Below are 21,769 nucleotides of genomic sequence, written 5' to 3' on the forward strand. Positions count from 1 at the left end.
TCCTGGGTGTCAGTGAGGCCTGGGGATGCCCACTGGCATAATCAAACTAATGGCTAACAATTATTAAGCACTTACTCTGTGCCAGGCAAGGATCCTTGAACTTCACAGGGATTAACACTGAGAAAATGGAACCATTATTATGATCCCCATTGTACAGATGAGGAAACTGAGTCTCAAAGAGGCCAAGAGCCTTGCTGAGGATCACACCCCTGGTGAATCGTGGCAAACCAGGATTCAAACGACCTCTGAGGGACATTGGAGACCATGCCCTAATCCCATTCAAAATGGAAGGCTGGCTGGAAAAGTACTTGACAAGTGCTTGATAAATATTTGCTGAATGAATGAATTCAACAAATTTGTGCCTGTCCAGAAATGTCTCTCCCACCAGCTTCGGTGGCCAGAATTCCAGGAAATACTATGATTATGCTGCTGGTATCACCATCACCAGCACCCAGCCTGCTTCCATCCCTGGGTTTGGCTAATGATCACAACAGCCAAATTTGCAAAGGGAACATTATCACCCCATTTTACAGAGGAGGAAACTGAGGCAAAGACAGGCCTGGGAACCAGAACCCCGATCTTACTGAACCACTTCAGCCTGCCTTTGTAGCAAGCACTGCTGGGAAGGGTAGCACTTAAAAGGTCATTAACTTTTACACCTACTGGTAAGAGCACCCCTCAGCTTCTAAAGGTCACAGTGCTGAGCTTCAGGGAAAGGGTGTTGGGGGGTGGGGTGAAAGGAGACAGAGTTCATGGTTTTAGAACCCCAGGGACTGAGAGAAAGCTGGGTGGGGTGAGTGCCAGGAGAGAGTAATGGGTATGAAAAGGAAGTGGGGTGGGGGAGTCTGAAAATAGACCTTTAGCACTTCCTAGTTTTTCTTGCAGGGTCTGCAGCTGGAGACGGAAGAGGCCGGCTCTGCTTGGAGACACCGTGTGACCTCCAAGGGGCCTGTGCTGTCCCTGGAACCACTGGTCCCAGAGTTCTCTGCTGGGACATCTTCCCATCTCTGCATCTGGGCTGAGAGTGTGGAAGGGGCTGAGGCAGAGGCAGGACCAGGGCACTCTGTGCCTCCTCCATGGTGGGGGGTGGGCAGGTGAACACTCACTGAACCCTCAAACGTAGCAGACCTTGAAGTCCCCTGGAGCTGCCCAAGGCACAGAGGTGGCCCCAAGCTCTCTCAGGCCACCTGGCCGTCTGCAGCCCAGAGCTGGTCATGGGCACAGCTGATCTGCCCAGAAGCTCACAGGATCCCAGGTGCTCTGGCCAGGTGCCCCCTCCTTCCATCATCCCCAGCCCCTGCATCCCTGGATGTCTACGAAGCATCTGTTCACTGAGCCCCTTCTGTGTGCCAGTTCCTGCCAGCAACCTCACACACCTTCTCATTTAATCCTCACGATGCCAGATGCAACAGGAGCTCAGGGGGTGAAGCGGCTTGTCCAGAGTCACCCGGAGCTGGATTGGAATCCAGTCTTGTTCGCTCTTGCCTCTGTGCTCATCACTTTGCTGAAGGAAGTCGGGCCCCAGCCTCACTGCCTGTTGGGGTAGGGGACTGGAGGAGAAGGCTGCCAAGTCCGCTTGTGGGCCGCTAAGGCCCCAGGCTCCCGATGGCTCCTGCATTCCTCCCTTCTCTTTAGGGACTTCCTCCTGGGCTCCTTGTATCCAGGTGAGAGGTCGGGATAGGGAGGAGGGAAGGGAGGGAAGGATCGAGTGAAGGTCGGATCAAGCCTGGGGAAGTAGCCCTGCCCATCCTTCTCCTGCAGGACCGAGGCTAAGGAGAAGGCTGTCCGTGGGGTCTGGGGGGCGTCGGAGAGCCGAACCCACAGGACACCATCACCTGTGGTAGCTTGGGGGGCGGTGCTGGGCCACTGTGTGGGGGCCAAGTCTGCAAGAGCTTGCTGGGACCAGGGACGTGACATTCAACAAACTGTATGGGATTTTGGCTGCTTCATGTTCATGTCTCCCAAGCCCCATCTGCCAGGCCCAAGGGACTCGGTAGGGGTTTTCCATGCGAACTTCCCCCGAGGTACCCGTCCTCCTCTCTGACGGGCTGGTTCCTCCGTCTCCCCCGGCTTTTCTGCTGTCCTGGCAGGCCTGGACTTTCCCGAGCCCTCATGTGGGGCCTGCGCCTGGGGCCTCTTCTCGGGGAGCGCCGCTGGGGCCTTCTCCCTCAGAGGCAGCAGGCGTGGCTGGGTTCATGGGGGCCTCTAGGGTGGAATCCATGGCTGGGGTAGAGGAAGCTTCCTCACAGGCACTGGGGGCTGAGCTGGTAGTGGGCCCGGGGGGCTGGGCCTTGGGGCTTGCCTGTGACTGGGCCCCAGAATCCGGCTGGGGTGGGCCCTCGTCGTCCTCCTGTGGCTGGGCCGCGGGGTTCACCTGTTGCTTGGCCTCAGGGTTCACTTGTGGCTGGGCCGTGGGGTTCACCTGTGGCTCGGCCTCAGCCACTGGCCCTGGTACCGTCTGATCCCCAGAGTCCACCTGGGTCTGTGGGTCAGCTGGCATGAAGCTGCCCGGCCTCTCCTCACAGAGAGCGGCTGCAAAGGAGGCGAGCATGGCACGCAGCAGGGCCCGGAGGTCGGTGCTGGCCAGGAGGCAGAGGAAGGGACTGAGACAGCTGTTGAGCAGGATCAGGTAGTCAGAGTAGACCAGGGCCTCCCAGAGCAGGTAGCCGGGGTAGAAGTCCCACAGGAAGGCCAGGTACAGCAGCTGCGCCAGCTGGTAGGGCAGCCGCAGGACCACGTAGGCTGACAGAATGGTCTTGGCCACACGGGCGAAGCCGCGGCAGGCCGGGGCCCCAGGCTGGCGGCGGCAGGGCCGGCAGGCGGCAGCCTGGGTGAGCACGTGGCAGACGACCAGCACGAGGAAAGGAAGGAAGCCCCCCAGGATCTCCAGCATCCGCAGCGGCAGCTCCTCGCTGTCCCAGAAGTCCAGGCAGATGACCAGGTCATACCACCAGACGGCGGCCTCGGGGAAGACCAGCCAGGGCACACTGAAGAGGGTGGCCAGCACCCAGACCCCGGCACAGACCCAGAGGGGCAGGCGGGCTGGGCGGCGCTCAGGGTACCAGCGAGGGCACAGCGCCAGCAGGCAGCGGTCCAGGCTGAGGGTGGCCAGCAGGAAGAGGCCGGAGGAATAGGACACCCCCCAGAGGAAATAGTAGAAGCGGCAGGCGGCCGTCCCCAGTGGCCAGTGCCCGCCATGCTGGATCTCCATGATCTGGAAGGCCGCTGCTGCCAGGAACAGGAAGTCAGAGAGAGCCAGGCTGAGCAGGAGCAGAGCGAGCCGCGTGCCTGCGCCCTGCCGGGCCTGCGAGCCAGCCAGCCACGCCATGAGCCCGTTGGCTGGCAGCCCCAGGAGCAGCAGGGCCACCAGGAAGACCGTGTCCCAGCCACCCTGTGGGTAGTCCTCATCGTCGAGCTCTGTGCGGGGCCAGCGGCCGGGGGCGCCCAGGCTGGCTTCCATAGCAGTGTCTATCTGGGGTCCCCAGTGTCTTACTGGACATGGAGTGGGCACCTGGTGAATCAATGAAGGCATGAATGACTGAAAAGGAGAGAGAGGAAGCTGAGCATCTCTGTGAAAGTCGCTGTCCCTCTCTGGGCCATCATCATCACCTTTGGGGTGGTTAACCTTTGCCAGGGACTTTAAAGAGATTACCTTACCTAGTCTTCCTGCAATCCATCCTACAGGTAAGCAGAGAAAGGTGCAGAGGAAGGTGACTTATGCACGGTCTGAGACAGGAATGTGGGCACCAGGACTCTAATTATTTTGCTGCCCAGAATCCCGCTGCATCCACGCAGACCGAACCAGAGGCTTTCAAATTCATTTCAATAAGATACTATAGCAGAACTCCTATGTGAGCTAAAAGGGTGTGTTAAAGGAGGGAGAGCACCCTCAGAACTCCAGGGAACACAGTTTAAAAACCACTTGGGAAATCCCTAGTGGTCCACTGATTAGGACCTGGCCTTTCCCTGCTGTGGGCTTGGGTTCAGTCCCTGGTGGGGGGACTGATCCCTCAAGCTGCATGGTGCGGCCAAAACAAAACAACCCCAAATGGTCAAAGCATTGCAGGCTCCCTTTTTGTCCGTATCCTGGTTTCAAGATTTTGAGATTCAGACTTCCTTGGTGGTCCAATGGTTAAAGATCTACGCTTTCATCGCAGGGGACAGGGGTTCAGTACCTGGTAGGGAGACTAGGATTCTGCAAGCCACGTGGTGCAGCCAAAACAAACAAACAGAAAGATTCCAAAGGGAAAGGCTTAGGGTCCCCTGGGCTCAAGAGTGGACAGGGAGTCTGGGGGGGGGCTCCCTTGTCCCCCCGGGGTTACTCATTAGAAAAGGGGGTAAGGGGCTCAGCAGCGTGATGAGGATGAGGGGGGCTGAGTCCCAAGAAGCCTGCTGCCCTCACCCTACCTCCTTAGTGGGGGGAGAGAGGCTCCCTCTGAGGTGGAAAAACCAGATGTCCCGGAAAGCCTGGGTCCCGCCTGTGGCTCATAGCTCAAGCCATTTGACCTTTAGCCTGTGGTCTCCCCACCCCCAGGGCCCTTACTCAGGCAGACCCCACTCTGCAAGCTCCAGTCCTTACTGGATCAGAGCCCAGGGCACCCACTGAGGCTCCAACTGGCGAGGCCTGGCTTACCTGTGAGGTGCAGGCCGCTGGCTGGAAGGAGCAGGGGTGTCTGCCTGCTCAGAGGTCCAGTCGTCCACACAGCCCCACGCCGGGGCCTGCTGCATGGTGCCCGGCGGCACTCAGGCTGCTGGCATGAAACCCAAGCTAAGAGGACATCAATCTTTCATGGGGCTGCTCGCTGGGGAAACCCTAACCCCAGCCCAGTGGGGCCAAGTGACCAGCCAGGCCCCCCTATCCTTGACAGGGCCAGATGGCCAAAAGCCCTCGGCCTGGGCCCCCCCAGCTCAGAGCAGGCTCTGGGTCCCCCAGGGTGCGCCTCCTCTGATGTCACCCCCGTGACCCTCAATCACCCGGGATTCCAAGCCCCTATGATCTGGCCTCTCTTCCTTCCTTTCACACACCCTGCTCTGGTCAGGAGGTCGCCCACAGAGGGGTCATTTGTCCTCTCCCCCACCTCCCACCTTTGTGCACACTCTTCCTCCTGCCTGAGATGCTTCCCCGTGTCCTTTGGTAGCTGAGTCCTGCTCATGTCAGACAACTGGGCTCTCTGACGCTTCAGCAATACTGCTCCCATTTTATAGATGAGGCAACTGAGACTTAGAGAGGTGAGTCTGCTGGGTCTCCCAGCTCATGAGTGGCAGAGCCGGAGTCCGAGGCTCACTGTGGCCACTCTGTCCTGGCACCTGTGTTGCTGAGGATGGTTCCCTTGACTGATCTGCTCTGCTGATCTGGCCACCCGCAGGCAGAGAACGGGATTAGGGCCTGGGCTGCCTGACTCACTTACCCTAATCCCCCTCAAGGCCCGATCCCTGGTCATCAGCCCTCGGGGCGGCAGAGCATAAGCAGCTTTATGGGTCCTGAGAAGTAGGGGTGCTCCCTGGTGCCGCTTCTCTGAACCCTGTCACCCCTCTCCACATGGCCGAAGAGCAGGGGAGGGGGCGGCATGGCCCAGACCCGGCCCCCAGACCACAGAAGCCCCCTGTGGAGGTCCTGGCTTCCAGTAGTGGCGCTGAGGGGCCCCCCTTGATGAGGAAGAGAAGCAGCAAGAGGGAGAAGGGGCTCCGAGGGTCCCGGAAGGGCCCCAGCAGCTCTGGGGAGCAGACCCCCATGCAGGGCCCCGAGGCCCCGGGGAGCAGCAAGAACCCCTCCAGGACCAGAGAAGGGCAGGAGGGGCCCATCCCCTCGGCCTCGGGGCTGGCCCCTCGTCGCCAGTCCCACCGGCACCGTCCTGGCCCCCAGCACGATGCTGCTCAGAGGATGTACGGGCCCCTGCTCAACCGCATCTTTGGGAAGGTCAGGTGGGCCCGACCCAGGGTTGGGGTGCCTGGGGGTGGGGTTGGGACTCATGGGCTCAGGTTAAGCCCACCCTTCCCCTAATACTCAGGCCTCCTCCAATTTCTGCTCCAGACTCAAGAGCTGGACTGTGGGGGCAGAGTTTCTGCAGTTGGGGGGCAGCCTGGGCAATGGGTGGAGCTAGACCATTAACCCAAGGGTCTGTGGCAGCTCAGGGCCCCCAGGAGCAGGAAGGGGGTCAACTCTTCTCCTGGGACTTCAGCTGCCTTCTCCTGCCCTTGTGGGACGGGCCCTGCCCAGGCCACTGTGGCCCGGGGCTGGAGGAGGAAGGCTGGCCAGAGCCCCGACTGGCCCCGGGGACATGCTGGTCTATGCCCCTGCAGGACCGAGAGTTGGGCCCCGAGGAGCTGGATGGTGAGTGGCCCTCCCTGGGAGCGGCGGGTGGGAGGTGTCTCAGAGCCTGGCTGGCTGCCTGAGCCTGACCCCCCTCCCCTGCAGAGCTTCAGGCCGCCTTCGAGGAGTTTGACACGGACCACGACGGTTATATTGGCTACCGGGACCTGGGCGAGTGCATGCGGACGCTGGGCTACATGCCCACCGAGATGGAGCTCATCGAGGTCTCCCAGCACGTCAAGATGCGGAGTCAGTGCTTGACCCCGCCTCCCCCGGGTGGGGCGGGGCGGGTGGGCGGAGCCACCTGGCTTTGCCGCCGGGGTCCTTTCCCAGCCTCAAAGTTCCCGGAACCGAGGGGTGTTGGGCGGTGGCTCTGGCACTCAGACAGGGGTGATGGTGGAGTGAGGGCGGTGGGGTGGCAGTTTCCAGGACAGTTTGATGACATTGGCCCCAGGACACGGAGGGTAGGGGGACTAAGAAGGCACCGGGTGATCCACGAGAGGCTCGCGGGACTCAGGTTGGGGACCCCCGTCTCTGACTGAGATAAAACGGTCCGTGCTGGTACCAGCCACCTGGGCTGTCTCTGCCTCTCTTTGATCATCCTGAAAAGTCTTTTAAGGTTTGTTGGTGAGGCCGAGCGGGACAGAACCCTGGCCACTCTTGGCGATTAAATGTCTGACAGGCAGCCCTTGTGTGAGTATCAGTTCAGTTCAGTTGCTCAGTCGTGTCCGACTCTTTGCGACCCCATGAACTGCAGCACGCCAGGCTTCCTTGTCCATCACCAACTCCTGGAGCTTATTCAAACTCATGTCCATCGTGTCGGCGATGCCATCCAACCGTTTCATCCTCTGTTGTCCCCTTCTCCTCCCGCCTTTAATCTTTCCCAGCATCAGGGTCTTTTCCAGTGAGTTAGCTCTTTGCATCAGGTGGCCAAAGCATTGCAATTTCAGCATCAGTCCTTCCAACGAATATTCAGGACTGATATCCTGACTGGTTGGATCTCCTTGCAGTCCAAGGGACTATCAAGAGTCTTCTCGAACACCACAGCTGATTTATCAAATATCAGGTTCCTTTCATCCCAAGACATCAGCAATTTTTTCCCCCTTACAGTTCCCAAAATGGGATGTGATTTACAGTTGATGTGACTATTTAGTGTCATGCCTCTTTCTTTCTCCCGAAGCTATTCATGGACCCGTTGTTGCTCTTTATAATTGATGGCCCCTTAGAATCCAGGGACTACTGGTGTATGCTTCTAATGTGTTTTTACTGCTACCTGTGGGGTTCCAGCACTTTACAGTCATGAACTCCAACCGCAATAGCACTCTGTCCTCCAATGGGGAGGCAGGTCCAGCGAGTCATCTGAGGTCACAGCATCAGTGGGAGAGCCAGGCTTTGAACCCGGGGCTGTCTGGTTCCCCAGCCTGGTCTCAGTCCCCCAAATCTGGTGCTTCACTGAGAGCCCTGGAGCATCTTGCCCCCAGCAGAGCCCCAGGCTTCAGCCTCCTACCCCTGGGGACATGGAAGCTGGTATCTTTCCTGGACACAGAGCAGGTGAGGGGCTGGGGTCCCTCCTTGGGCCCCAGTCCTCACCACTGTGACCCTCTGCCTGGGTCTGCAGTGGGTGGCCGCGTGGACTTTGAGGAGTTCGTGGAGATGATGGGCCCAAAGCTGAGGGAGGAGACGGCGCACATGCTGGGGCTGCGGGAGCTGCGAATTGCCTTCCGCGAGGTGTGGGGACCCCCCGGGGGGCTGGTGGGTGGGTGGGTTCTGGGTGGCATCCTTACTGGCCTCAGGGGAGACTGGGAGCCTCAGCCTCTGGAGGCCCCAAGCCCTGCAGCTGGTGGGACTAGGACTGGGAAGGGGGTCAGAGAGGGTTTGGTTCACTCCCCACTGGGGGGTCTACCCAGGAGGACTTCCCTGGGGGCAGGGGGTTCATGGCCTCAGTCTGGGAGGAGGAGGAGGGTTTGGATGGAGGAAGTGGGGGTGTCCAGGCAAGGTGGCGGCGGGCGAAGGAAGAGGGTAGGAGGGCTGACTTCTGCCGGAATCGCAGTTTGACAGGGACAGGGATGGGCGGATCACGGTGGCAGAGTTGCGGGAGGCAGCACCGGCTCTGCTGGGGGAGCCACTGGTGGGTCCTGAGCTGGAAGAGATGCTCCAAGAAGTGGATCTCAATGGGGACGGCACCGTGGACTTTAACGGTGAGCCTCCTCCTCCCAGACCAAGCCCGATCCCTCTGGCTCCTGGGCCGAGCCCAGTGCCTCCTGGGATCGCTGACCTGGACCGGCTCAAGCCCCACCCCTTCTCTCCTGCAGAGTTCGTGATGATGCTGTCCCGCCACTAAGGCTCCTCTGGCCCCAGACACACCAGCAAGGTTCATGATGCACGTCCTCCCCGGGAGGCCCCAGGATGAAAGAGACCCAGCAGCCCCCCGGGTTTCTGCTCTGACAACCTCTGGCTGGAGAGCTGGCTTGTGATGTCACCTGCCCACCCTCATCCTGGCCTCCCTTCCATCCGAGTGGCCTGGATGAAACCTGCCCTCAACTGCCCGTCATTCCCTAGTGTGACAAGGTTTGACTCTCTCCAGCCCCTTGGGAGGTAGGGAGCTCCCTGCCATCAGCAGCATTCAGAGATGGGGCAGTGTAGGGGGTGGTTCTGGTAAAATGGGGAACTGAGAAAGGTGGCTGGACTCCTCTCATTCCTTATACGTGGAAAAAAAAAATTTTAAGTTGAACTTGAAAGACAGGGATGATCCCAGGTACCAGAGACAAAGAGAAAATCCAAAGCTGGGTGGTGGGAGGAATCAGAGGCTATGGGGGCTTCAGGGGTGGAGAGGTTCAGGAGTCTGGGCTCAGACACCCAGGAGAGACCTGTAAGAGACTGGGGAGCAGGACATGACCTCCGTACATTCCAGGGTCTCAACAGGCTACCTTGTTCTTGAAAAGGGGGCCAAAATATACTGCTACCCACAAGCCTGAGAAAGTGACAAGGTGCAGATGTTCAACCTTGAGTGGAAAAAGTTACCCCAGTGAACCTGAAACTCAGGTCTGCATGTCAAGCAGGAGTGTGGTCTATCTTTGTGGTGTGAAAAGCAGAAGAAATAGGAAAAAAACAAAAAACTGCTGAGAAAGACACTCTTTCAACCCAGGGCACATACCCTTTAAAAAAAAACCCAAACACCCCTGTCACTTCTGAAGATGAACTCATGACAAAGGGTGACAATTCACATAAGGAAACAAATCACCATGAGGGAGACACAGCAGACGCAGTAAACAGGAGAGTCAGCGCTCCAAAGCGGAAGTCATAAAACACTCTAAAAGAGACCATGAAGTAAGCACAAAAACAAACAAAATTGAGGCAAAATAAACAAGAGAGACCCTCGTCCGAAACAGCACGGTATGAAAACTGAATAGAAAGGTTAAAAAAAAATAACCCAATAGAACATCTAAAAATAGAGGATATGGCCATTGGAATGAAAAAAAAAAAATCAAGGGATAAATTAAACAGATTGGACACAATTTAAGAAAACATTAATGAACTGGAATGAATGACAGGAAATATTAAAGAGCAGTTAAAAGTTAGGTGAAAGAGTAGAGTGAACAAGCTGGCTTAAAACTCAACATTCAAAAAACAAAGATCGTGGCATCCAGTCCCATCATTTCATGGCAAATAGATGTGGCAAAAATGGAAACAGTGGCGGATTTTATTTTCTTGGGCTCCAAAATCAATGTGGATGGTGACTGCAGTCATGAAATTAAAAGACACTTGCTCCTTGGAAGAAAAGCTATGACAAACCCAGACATTGTATTAAAAAGCAAAGACATTACTTTGCCGACAAAAGTCTGTATGGTCAAAGCTATGGTCTTTCCAGTCGTCATGTATGAATGTGAGAGCTGGACCGTAAAGAAGACTGAGAGCCAAAGAATTGATGCTTTCAAACTGTGGTGTTGGAGAAGACTCTTGAAAGTCCCTTGGACTACAAGGAGATCAAACCAGTTGATCCTAAAGGAAATCAACCCTGAATATTCACTGGAAGGACTGATGCTGTAGCTGAAGCTCCAATACTTTGGCCACCTGATGTGAAGAGCTGACTCACTGGAAAAGACCCTGATGCTGGGAAAAATTGAGGGCAAGAGGAAAAGGGGGCAACAGAAGATGAGATGTTTGGATGGTGTTGCTGACTCAGTCGACGTGAGTTTGAGCAAACCCCAGGAGACAGTGAAGGACAGGGAAGCCTGGTGTGGAGGAGAGGAAGTGCAGTCTATGGGGTGAAGGACAGGAAGTGCAGTCCATGGGGTTGCAAAGAGTCAGACACAGCTTAGCTACCAAACAACAACAACCACAGTCATTAGGAGTCCCAGAAGAAGAAAATGTAGAAAATGGGCATGAGGCAATATTCAAAGAGATGATGGTTCAAATTTTTCCATAAAGACTTCCACAAAGACAAGGGCCCAGACTGAAGGAGCACATTGGAGCCGGAGGATAAATAAAAGGAAATGTATATCTAGATGCATCCCAGTGAAACTGCAGAATACAAAAGGAAAATCTTGTAAACAACTCAAGAGGGAAGTCAGATTACTTACCAAGATTAGCAGCTAGACTCTCCAAAGACTTTTTTTTTCATTGACAACAGTAGACGCAAGAGGAAAATGGAATAAATTGTTCAGCGTGCAGAAGAAAAAGAAGTGCCTGCTAAGAAGCCTACACTTAGCTCATCTTATTCAAGAATGAAGATGAACTATAAACTTTTTTCAACAACACAAGGCAGAAAGGGTTTCCCACCCACAAACTCTTGTTGAAGGGATGGCTTCAGTGAGAAGAAAATTCAAGGCAGAGTGTGTACTAAATAAGAGTCAGGAAAGAAACCAGTAAACGTACCGGTAGCTCTAAAGAAGCACTAACTATATAAAAAAAAATAATTTGGCGGATTTTAAAACAAGGAGGGACTAAAAATTAGACAAAAATAAAATGGAAGATAGGAAAGAATATTTTAGATATGCTGAAATCTTTTTCTTGTTTTTCCTAGAGTAGGAAGATTCATTGAGATTTTGTTAATCATGTAAGGGTAACCACCAATATAACAGAAATAGAGGTTGAATGTTCCGTTCTCAACAGTTTAATCAATAGAGGAGGAAAATGGAGAAAGTGAAAAATTCTTGACTAAGCTAGTAGAAGTCTGGGAAAGAGGGGGAAAAAGCAAAGAAAAATCTACAGAAAACATTAAAACAGAAGGTAGAAATCTTAAAAAAATTACAATAAGTATAAGCAAGTTATGTTTTTTTTTGGTTAAAAGTTGGAGTTTCAGTCCCAGAAGGAAACATCAGTATTAGACTAGGGTCCCTGTAAGTGATGGAGACCCCAAATAACAACGCCTTAAACTGGATGGACATTTATTTCCCTCCCAGGAAGAGTCTTGGTTGAAATCCAGCTGTATGGCCCTCAGGCACTTAGGCTGCTTCTGCTGGCTGCTCTGCCATTCTGAGGGTGTAGCCACATTTGTTGGTTTCCCACCTGACGGAATGGGAGCAGAAACAAGAAAGGGAGCGATCAGTCTGAAGCACTTATACCCCCAGGGCTCTGCAGCTGGGACAGCTGGTTGCAAAGGATGCTGGGAAATGCAGTCTTTATTTTGGGGGACCTTGTACCCAGCTAGAAACCAGAGGTTCTACTACAAGGGCAGAGAGCAGATCTCAATAGGCAGATACCCAGGCTCTTCCCCATAGCTGAGTGCACATATAAGAGACACATTCAAAGCATAATGCCAACTGAAAGGCTGAAGCTGACAGCTTGGAAAAAAGATTGACAAGGAGAGAATTAACCAAAAGAAAGCTAGTGCGACTACAAAGTGGACTATGGCGGGTAAAAGCGTCAGGGGTGAGTGGAATTACAATTCACTAAGGAAATCTAATGTTCTAAAGCTGCGTGCAACTATTAATGCACTTTCCAACTAAAAAGAAATCATATTTAGAGTTTGGAGATTCATTATTTCCTGAGGATGGTGTTGCTGTCAGTCCAACTTGGATTACATAAACAACTAGCAAAGATCAAGCACATTGGTCACATTAAAACTTTAAACCTTGCGATTCAGTGTTCTGTCGACATGTTCATATGAACCAAGGGTTGGCATCCTTCTTCCATGAAGGGCCAGATAGTAGAGTTTAGGCTTTGCGGACCGTATGATTTCCGTTGCTCTTTATAGTAGTTTGTATGGCTGAGCAGCCAAAGTCAATATACAAGTGTGGCTGTGTAGGGAATTTGACAAATAATAATTAATTGAATGCAACTTACTCACACCAAAATTTGAATTTCATAAACTTCTTTGTGTCACAAAAGCTTATTATCCTTTGGCTGTTTTCCCAGCCATTACAAAAATGTGAAAACCATTCGTAGTTGGGAGCTATATTGGGCCTGTGAGGTATATAGCTTGCAGATCCCTGAAATAGTCTTTTTTTAAAAAAATTATTTTTGGCTGTGCCGGGTCTTAGTTGTAGCACGGAGGCTCTTTCCTGCACGGCCTGGCCTTCCGTCTAGTCGTGACACACCAGCAGAGTTGCCCCGCAGCACGTGGGGTCTTGGTTCCCTGATCAGATCCGCATCCCCTGCACTGGAAGCCGGCTTCTTAACCAGTGGGCCACCAGGGAAAGCTCCGAGGTGGTCTTATGGAGAATCACCACTTCTGGTTAGAGAAAAACTTCTAAGAGAATCACTTAAGACTGTGAAGTGACAAAAAATGATGAGCGTGGCAACAACTCTACGTTAATTGCTCATTTGCCCACTTTCAATGAATGGTTTTTATAACTTTTTTTTTTTTACCGTGTTTGTTCTATCTATTGAAATGTAATTTTCTGTCTGATTAGTCTGGTAATACAACTGTGGGCTTTTATCTTACTAAAGCATTGGTCCATAATACATTCGAAATGAAAACTGGTCCTTTAACTCCAGCTAACGTGAGAATCACTTGTTTAGGAGTTCCTGCATCTAACTGGTGCCCCTCAAAGTGCCTTGACTGGTGGCTGAGAGTGGGAAGTCTGGGTTGGCCAGATCAGGTGTGAGAGCAGGGGCCTTGGTGTTCATTCAACAAAATCACAGAAATCGAAAGGTACTGTCCTGGCTGCTGCAGACACAGTAGAGGCCACGTCAGACCGAGTACCATCTTAGTGGCATTCATGTTTTACTAGGGGTGGAAGACTGTGAACACGTAAGAATACGAACAGGGTCTCCTTGGCCCACACTCATTCGGCCAGTTGGTTAGCTGGGGACCATACCGGCTTGCTGACACCCCTCCTGCTCAAGTCACAGAAGCTCTGGGTTATGTTCCTAACTCTGCCCTTGGCTGACCCAGTCTCTCTGGGCCTCGGTTTTCTTGGAGGATGACCAGAAATAACCTGTGTAAAGTGCTTAGCACACAACCTGGTGCCTTCTAAGAGTCTGATAAATGGCAGCTATTATGATCTCAGATTTCGGGGTGCTCAAAGATTGTTTCCTGGTTATTGAGATCCGGAGATGCTCGGTCCTTCCAAAATTCTGCCGCGGTCTGTTTCCAATGTTCTGTGATTCGAAGAGTCTTTAATCATTGAGGCTTTCTGTCACACAGGCCCCACTTCCTATGTCCTTTGCCCCTGCTTTTCCCAACCCCTGGGCCTGGGAAGTAGGGCAGTGGGTGGAGGAGTCTGGGCGGCTGCCTCCCGGTGGCCCACATTCGGAGCTGGCTGTGGCAGCCCAGGGCCCCAGAGCCAGGCTGGAACCAGGATACCAGCCTCCAGGCCCCAGGCCTGCGTCACCAGATTGCCCCTGGCCAGGGCTGGGGGGTGGGAAGGCACCAGTGCTGCCCTCTGACTGGAGACCCAGCAGGACTGACTCAGCTAAGGGCGGGGAGAGCCTTCTCCGGGCTTGCAGGGCAGAAGAGCTCAGGCCCAGGTCTGCTGCTAATGAGCTGTGTGACCTTGGGCAAGTCTTGGAGCGTCAGGGCTGTATGTGTACCATAGGGAGGAACAGTCCCAGAGCCCTTCAGCCCCATGGTCAGTCCTTCTCTTGGCCTTTCTAGGAGGGGGCTGTGGCCAGCCTGGTGGCCGGTGGCAAGTAAAAAGCCAACTGTGGGCTGAAATTAAGCACCGCTTTTATTAGCACAAAACATCACCAACCCAGCAACCCCAGGGCCTGAGAATAAGTTAAGGCACAGAGAGGGAAGGGGCGACTTTCCCAGGCTCACATGCTCACTTGGGTAGTGGCCCAAGACCCACACGCCCCAAACTTCCTGAGCAAACTCCCGAGAGGACTAGGGGGCTTGAGGGTCCCGGCGGGGCTTTTCCCTTGAGATGAGGGACCCGAAGCCGGGCGCGGACGCCGGGAGTGCCCCTCTAGGGATGCGAGGAGGCCGCACACACTGGGGCCTCTCGGCGCTGACGCTGGATCCCGCCGTCTACCTCCAGTTGCTCACTTCTCGAAGTAGGGCAGGTAGAAGAACTGGAAGCCCCCGGTGACCCTTGACGGCGCAGTAGATGAAGATCACGTGGTAGACTGCAGGGCGGGGTCTGTCAGTGCCGGACCCCGCCCACTGCCTGCCCAGGGCCCCGCCACGCCACGCCCACATCCCGCCCTCGCCCACCGCCCACTCGCACCTCCTGGGACCAGCAACAGGAAGCCCGGCACGAAGAAGATGGCGCTGGAGACACCTGCGGGACGGGAGGAGGGGTCCGGTCAGGGCAGGGAAGCTCCCGGGCGGGCTCAGTGCCTGGGCAAGTCTCCCTCTCCGAGGTCAAAGGGGGTGTTTCCTGCCGGGAGGGTGCTGACCGCTGGAGGAAGTGGAAGGGCTTGCCAAGGACCCCTGGGTACAAGAGGGGAGTGAGCGCTGCCTGCGGGGGTCGGAGGGGCCGCTCACCTGGCGAGGGGGCCACCTCCAGTCCCACGCCGGTCAGGATCAGCACTGCACACAAATGGAGCCGCGAGGGTGAGGGAGGCGCCGCAGGAGGCAGAAGCTGGTGGCAGGGTGGGGACCTCCACCCGCGATCTCCCACGTGGCTTAGGTCTGAGGAATGGTGTCCCCCACCTAAGCTGAAGGCCCCCTGGGTAGAGACCCTCCAGGGGAAGCTCACCAAGCTCTGTGTTTTCAGGGCAGGACACCTGGAAGGCCCTGGGAAATGTCCGTGAAAGGACATTTTTGTCTGCTCCTTGGTGTGGCTCCTTTAGTCAGTCAGCAAACACCTAACGGAGTTCAACTGCTAAGTGCCTGGTACTGGGAATCCCACCGGGAATGGCAGATGAGGTCTCTGCCTCCAGGCCCTTCCAGAGTGGAGCAACCAACAAGAACCTCCAAACTCCTGTGATCAGGCAGCTCAGGAGCCTGGGGAATCAGAGAGGGCTCCTTGGAGGCAGTGGCATCTAAGCTGAGCAAGGGCAGTAGCAGCAGGAGCAGTCACCACTTAGTCACCTTTGACCAGGTGCTAGCAGGCACTGGGCTAAGCGCGTTACATGCAGTGCCTTATTTAATTATCAGCTTGATTGAATAGGTATTATCATCCCCACTGTGAAGAAGAGGAAACTGAGGCACAGAGTTTGGGGAGGGGGAGGAGTAACTTGTCCCTGGCTATATTGGGAAGGTGGAGGTCATCTGACTTCAGAGGCTTTGTTCTGGGCATCCCACAGGCAGAAAGGGAGAACAGTGTTCCAGACGGGGAAACAGGCTGGCAAAGGCCCAGAGTCTGGAGGAACTTTCTAGGAACTTCCAGCTTTTGGGGAGACTGGAGAGGCAGAGTCCAGGCTTGGAGAGGGATGTGGACTTTGGTTAATGACAGTGGGCACTGGGGAAGCTGAGGTCACGGCTGGATCAATTTTTCAGATGCTGAGAGTCCTGGGTCCCCAGTTTTAGGATGGGATGGGCGGGGAAATGGGGAGCTGGGCTCTGCAGCCCTGAAGATTGTGGGGGTACAGCACAGAGGCTTGCAGGACCACCATGGACTGCTGTGTGGCTTGTGTCCTGCACAGAACACCTCAAAAAGGATGAGATGGCGGCTGAAACTCACTCTCGGTATCCTGGCTCATGGCTGTGGGCTCTGCCCACTCAGAAGAGGCATCTTTTTCTAATTCCTCTTCCTAATTTATGGGTTGTGGCAGCCCACAGGCCTGGCAATGTCACTGATGTGGGTTTAAATCCCAGCTCATCTACCTCCCAGCTGTGACCTTTCACCTGTGTCCTTATTTTTGAATTGGGAGAGTAATAATGTTTGCCCCGTCGGGTGATGAGGATAAAATGAGGTAAGGCAGGTTGCCAGTGTGACTCCAAGTGTTGGGAAGGTGGCAGCTCCCTCCCCTGCACACACACCCAGAACTGAAGCAAGGATGCTGCTCAGCTTTCCTGCTAGGGGGCTCTGACCTTCCTGGAGGACGGAGAGCGGCTGCCACAGTGGGGCCCATGTTACGGGCTCCTCTTGATCCCAACCCTAGACTCTTTCAGGGGGACCCTGATTCCTCAGCCCCACAGAATGAGGAGAAAAGGAGTCAGAAAACATCTGGCTCTGGTTTCTCTCTGCTCGGGGCCTCAGTTTCCCCATCTGAATAATGGGTGCGGGGGAGAGGTCCTTGTCAGCTCTCAGACTCCAGAGGAAGGGAACTGACAGGTACCCTGTGGCTCGGGCTGGCAGGGTACTCTGCAGTCCTGGCCACTGGTCCGGGCGTATCCCTGCTCACCTGCCCCTACATTTAGGTTCTGAGTAGTGGCCCCACCTCTCACTTGCTGTGTGACCTCGGTAAGGAAGCCTGCTCTGCACCTGGTTCAAAGTAGACACAGAATAAATAGTAGCTGTTACTTTCTCTTCCCTAATGGATTAAACAGACTGAAAAAAAAAAAATAAGGAAAAGTTTGGAGCATGGAACCAGGTTCCATTTTCAACTATGTGTGATTTTTTGGCTCTGTGACCAGGAGGCTGCACCTGCCCCTCCCAAGGCCTCAGCTTCCTCATCTGTAAAATGGGGGTGGGGTCATGCCAGCCAGCTGCCTCCTCAGGGTGCTGGGTGGTTCACGAGGGGTGCAGAACCTGAGCAAAAGGAGGGTGGAGCCCTGATGGGGGTAGGCAGGGCACTCACCCAGCCCCAGCAGGAGAAGCAGGAAGGAGGCCAGCACTACCCGGTGGTTCTTCTGGATCAAAGGGTGTTGAGTCCAGCTGGATGGCAGCAGAGTAGGAAGAGTGTGGACGCGTGACAGGAGGCCCACCTCCTCCCGTGGGCACCCTCCCCCGCCCAGAGGACAGGGACAGCGGGGGAGTAGCTGGGGCTGCCTGTGTGGGGGCAGGGGCCACCGGTGGTGGGATCAGGGCAGAGTCTCACCTGCAGCACGCATTGTAGGAGCGCTGAGTGCTGCTGCTGATGCTGCTAAAGGACCACTGGGAGCTGCGGATGGATGTTTGGCCAGAATCCCTGCAGGACGAGTGGGCCCAGTGAGGGGACAAGGGAGGTGAGGAAAGGGACCCTTTGGGACAGGAATCATGATGTGGGGGATGGTGTGGAGACTGGGGCTGGGTGTTCCTACAGGAGAGGGGACACTGACAGAGGACCGGGGTGAAGAGGAATTCAAGGGCTGGGGGTTTCTGCAGGACAGGCCACCTGTGAGAAGGCAGGGGCAGCCCAGGCCGGGGGTTTCTGCAGGATAAAGAGCCTGGTGAGGTGGGCGGGTGGGGTTGGCACTAGGGGAGGCTGCAGGACAGGGACCCCACGTAGGGGTGTCTTTAGGACAGGATGTGATACAGCTGAGTGAGGTGAGGTGGACGACTGAGCAGCACCTGGGCACGGGAGCCAGAAGCATGGGGCTAGGAGTACGGGGTGGGTCCCCACCTGGCCCTGACCTGCTGCTGACTCCCCCATCCGGCTCCGGAGAGGCCTGGGCTCCATCCTCGTCGTTCTCCAGGTTCTATCCCAGAACACAGAGCTCAGAGGGGTTACTGGGCTCAGGCCCTTCCTCACTCCCCTCTGGTGGAGAGGAAGAAAGGCAGCCCACACAGCTGTTTGCCTGGCCGCTTGACAGCTGCTCCCTCCGCCCTCCCAGCAGAACGGGTCTGGTGATTCATAGAAACTGAAACCCAGGTAGGAGTATGTGCTGGGGGCTTTGGCAGGGACGAGCCAGCAGGGGCCAGGAGATCTCCCAAGCTTTGGGAGTCAGGGTGGAGGTGTCAGGATGGTATTTCGGGGGCCCAGTATGGAGGCCCTGGATTTGGGAGGCCAGAGAAGGGCAGGCCAATCGTTTCAAGGTTTGGGGCACAGGAATCTTGTTCAGGCTCCCAAGACAAGGAGTCTAGAGATGGTGGAGGTCCTCTGGAAAAAGGGGGATTTCCAGTTTAGTGGGAGCCACGGCACGGGCAAGGACTCACTCATCATGTGAGTCAGGGCCTTCAGCTCTGGAGAAAAGGATGGGGTGGGGACTTCCAGAACAGAAAAGGGGGTGCTGGTTCCCGTTGGATTATCTGGCCTGGGGCTCTCGGGGCTGCTTTTGAGTATGGACAAAGTTTGGTTCAAGTACAGAAGAGCTCCCCATCCCTGTGGGGTAAGGAGAGGGAGGGTCAGTAGCCAGGATAGATGGGGACTCAAGGTTGGGGTCTCCAGCTGGGGTGGGGGCGAGCTCCTAGGTGCTGGGGACTGAAATCAGAGCTGAGAGGGTCTGGGCAGGGATTTGGATCAGTGGCCACCTCCCGGGGGCGGTCTCCCGCTCCGGCCGAGTCGCGGTTCTCCGGGGTCCCGCCTGGGGTCCGTCCAGACTCGGGCGAGGGTGGGGTGAGGTGGGCCGGGCGGTTCACCTGGTAGCGCAGCCGGGACTGCTTGTCCTCGTCGGCCACCTCGAACCGGGCCCGGCGCTCGAAATGCAGCGGCCCGAAGCGGGCGACCCCGCTGGGCTCGAGCCCAGGCCCCGTGTCCTCCAGGGACAGCTCGAAGGCGTCATCGATGCTGAACTGGGGCCGGGAGGCACTCATGACCCCGGCCCGCTCAAGCGAGCTGCGCGGTCGCCTTCTGCGCCCGCAGGCCCCGCCCCCGCGCGCAGGCCCCGCCCCCGGGCCGTCGTCTAGGTTGCTCGACCGTCCGGCGCCCTGGCCGAGGCCCCGCCCTTACATGACGGCCCCGCCCCCCGTCCGCCTTCAGCAGGCCAGAGCTGCCGAGCGCCGAGCAGACCGATGGACCGGGCCCGCTCTCGTCCGGAACGAGCTGGGCTCGCCGCGCCGCCTAGCGGCCGCCTCGACCAACAACAACGAGTGCCGCTCTCGGAGGCAATCCCTGGGTGTATCCAAGGGTCTTGGAGGGGCTGCCACGCGCCAGCATTACAGGTCCGAGATAGAGCCGTCTGCATCCCAGACCTCTCCTTGAGTGCCGAGGAAATTCCTGAGCACTGTTTTCCCACCCTTACTCACCACGGCCCTGCTCGGGAGAGGGATTGTCACCACCGTGCAGTTCAGTTCAGTCCAGTCGCTCAGTCGTGTCCGACTCTTTGTGACCCCATGCACTGCAGTACGCCAGGCCTCCTTGTCCATCACCAACTCCCAGAGCTTACTTAAACTCATGTCCATCGCATCGCTGATGCCATCCAACCATCTCATCCTCTGTCGGCCCCTTCTCCTCCTGCCGTCAATCTTTCCCACATAAGGGTCTTTAAAAATGAGTCAGTTCTTCGCATCAGGTGGCCAAAGTATTGGAGTTTCAACTTCAGCATCAGTCCTTCCAATGAATATTCAGGGCTGATTTCCTTTAGGATGGACTGGTTGGATGTCCTTGCAGTCCAAGGGACTCTCAAGAGTCTTCTCCAGCACCACAGTTCAAAAGCATCAATTCTTCAGCGCTCAGCTTGCTTTATAGTCCAACTCTCACACCCATACATGACTACTGGAAACACCATAGCTTTGACTAGATGGACTTTTGTCGACAAAGTAATGTCTCTGCTTTTTAATATGCTGTCTAGGTGCAGATGTGGAAAAAGAGAGCTTTTGTGGCTTGTACTGGCTTCCACGCAGCAGGCAAAGTGGTCTTTTAAAACATATCTGGTCCTTTTCTGTTTGTATTAGTCTTCAATAAAACTTTTTTGTTTTTTAAATATGCTGCCAAGTCACTCCTCTGCATAAAACCATCCCTTGGTTTTCCATTGTGATTAGAATAATACCTGAACTCTTGACTAAAGCCCACACAGAGCTCTGAACGGTTGCTGCCTGTCTGTCCCAATCTCATCAAGTCCCCCTCTGCCCCTCTTTCACCTCATTCAGCCACACAGGCCAAGCTCCTTCCATCTCTGGGCCTTTGCACATGCTTTTTTTCTATGCCAGGAAAGCACTTAACCTTGCTCTTTCACCGGGGTGGGGGTGGGGGGATTTTTTTCATCATGTATGTATCTGCTCTAATGTCGCCTCTCAGAGAAGCTGTGCCCGACTATGCAATCTAAAGTCAGTTTCATATCACACAGCCCTTACCTGAAATTATGTTGTTTTACACTGTCTTATTCAACACTGTGTCCACTGTGCCCAGAACAGTGTTTGGAACTACATAGATCCTCAATAAATATTTGTGGACGACGTGAATGAGAGCTTCTCTCCCGGTTCCCACATGCTTGCGAGTAGTAGGACTGGGATTCGAATGCAGGCTGGGGGGGCTCATGCTCCTCCATCCACCCACCCCTGTTCATTCTGTGACTCCGTGTGCAGAGCTGAGTCAATCCTGCACGGTTTGTGACGCCTCATCACGGTGAACAAAGCCCGTCTTGCGTTATGAAGTATTTAACTCGTCTTGAGTTGTTTTCCTTCCTTCGCTCCTGTTTTTCCTCCTGCCTTCCATGGGACCCCCACGTCAGTGTGCTCAGTCCACTGCTTTGAATCCTGTCTGGGCCTCTACTCCACGTGGTATTGGCTTGTACGCGGGTGTGTTTGCAATTTACAAACGTAGTATCGTGTATAGCACTCATTCTGTTTACGTTTTTACACTCAACACGAACGTTTTCCACCTTCACCTCATGTTTGCGTCTACTAACTACATTCAGCATACCGTGTTGAGCATCCAGCGCTTTTATTACCCACCACAGCCCTCAATGATGTACGCATAGCTTGGCCTCAATGCCCCCATCACATAAGTCGCTGTTGTGAACATCTTCACACTGTACCCTTATGAAGAGTGGAAAAACCCCTCTTGAAATAGGACTCCCAGGCCATAGGGTACACGCGCCACTGACTTCACAAAGTATCATGGATGGTCTCTTGAGTAGCTGTACAAATTTGCACTCCCACCATACAGATTCCAGTTTTCTCTAGGCCCTTAGTATTCCAACTTTGTAATGGGCGATTAAGCTAGATTTTTTGAGGGAGCTGCACCCAGAGGCACGTGGGATCTTTACACCCTGACCAGGCATTGAACCTGTGCCCCCTGCAATGGAAGCACGGATTCTTAACCGCTGGACCATTAGGAAAGTCCCATGGCTGATGAATCTAAAATTGGGTGTCTTTTCATCTG

General features: G+C 55.0%; 3 protein-coding genes across 3 annotated transcripts; 1 reads left to right on the forward strand and 2 right to left on the reverse strand.

Moving 5' to 3' along the window:
• Window positions 1-2,110: 2,110 nt before the first annotated feature.
• GPR152 (G protein-coupled receptor 152) lies at window positions 2,111-3,532 on the reverse strand. Its single transcript, XM_015461317.3, has one exon. It carries the CDS (start codon window positions 3,530-3,532, stop codon window positions 2,111-2,113), a length of 1,422 nt encoding a protein of 473 aa, XP_015316803.3.
• Window positions 3,533-5,488: 1,956 nt separating this feature from the next.
• Window positions 5,489-8,986, forward strand: CABP4 (calcium binding protein 4). The gene is made up of 6 exons (NM_174256.3): window positions 5,489-5,917; window positions 6,301-6,331; window positions 6,416-6,559; window positions 7,929-8,038; window positions 8,361-8,508; window positions 8,623-8,986. The coding sequence occupies exons 1-6, from the start codon at window positions 5,540-5,542 to the stop codon at window positions 8,649-8,651; spliced, it is 840 nt and encodes a 279-aa protein (NP_776681.1). The 5' UTR covers window positions 5,489-5,539; the 3' UTR covers window positions 8,652-8,986.
• A 5,420-nt stretch (window positions 8,987-14,406) lies between these two features.
• On the reverse strand, window positions 14,407-19,305 carry TMEM134 (transmembrane protein 134). Its single transcript, NM_001080254.2, is given in 7 exon segments — window positions 14,407-14,777; window positions 14,779-14,824; window positions 14,926-14,979; window positions 17,387-17,463; window positions 17,627-17,716; window positions 18,142-18,206; window positions 19,087-19,305. Coding segments are annotated over 7 exon segments (543 nt in total). The 5' UTR covers window positions 19,261-19,305; the 3' UTR covers window positions 14,407-14,740.
• Between the last annotated feature and the right edge of the window lie 2,464 nt (window positions 19,306-21,769).

Source organism: Bos taurus, chromosome 29, assembly GCF_002263795.3.
Source record: "Bos taurus isolate L1 Dominette 01449 registration number 42190680 breed Hereford chromosome 29, ARS-UCD2.0, whole genome shotgun sequence".
Taxonomy (NCBI): Eukaryota; Metazoa; Chordata; class Mammalia; order Artiodactyla; family Bovidae; genus Bos; species Bos taurus.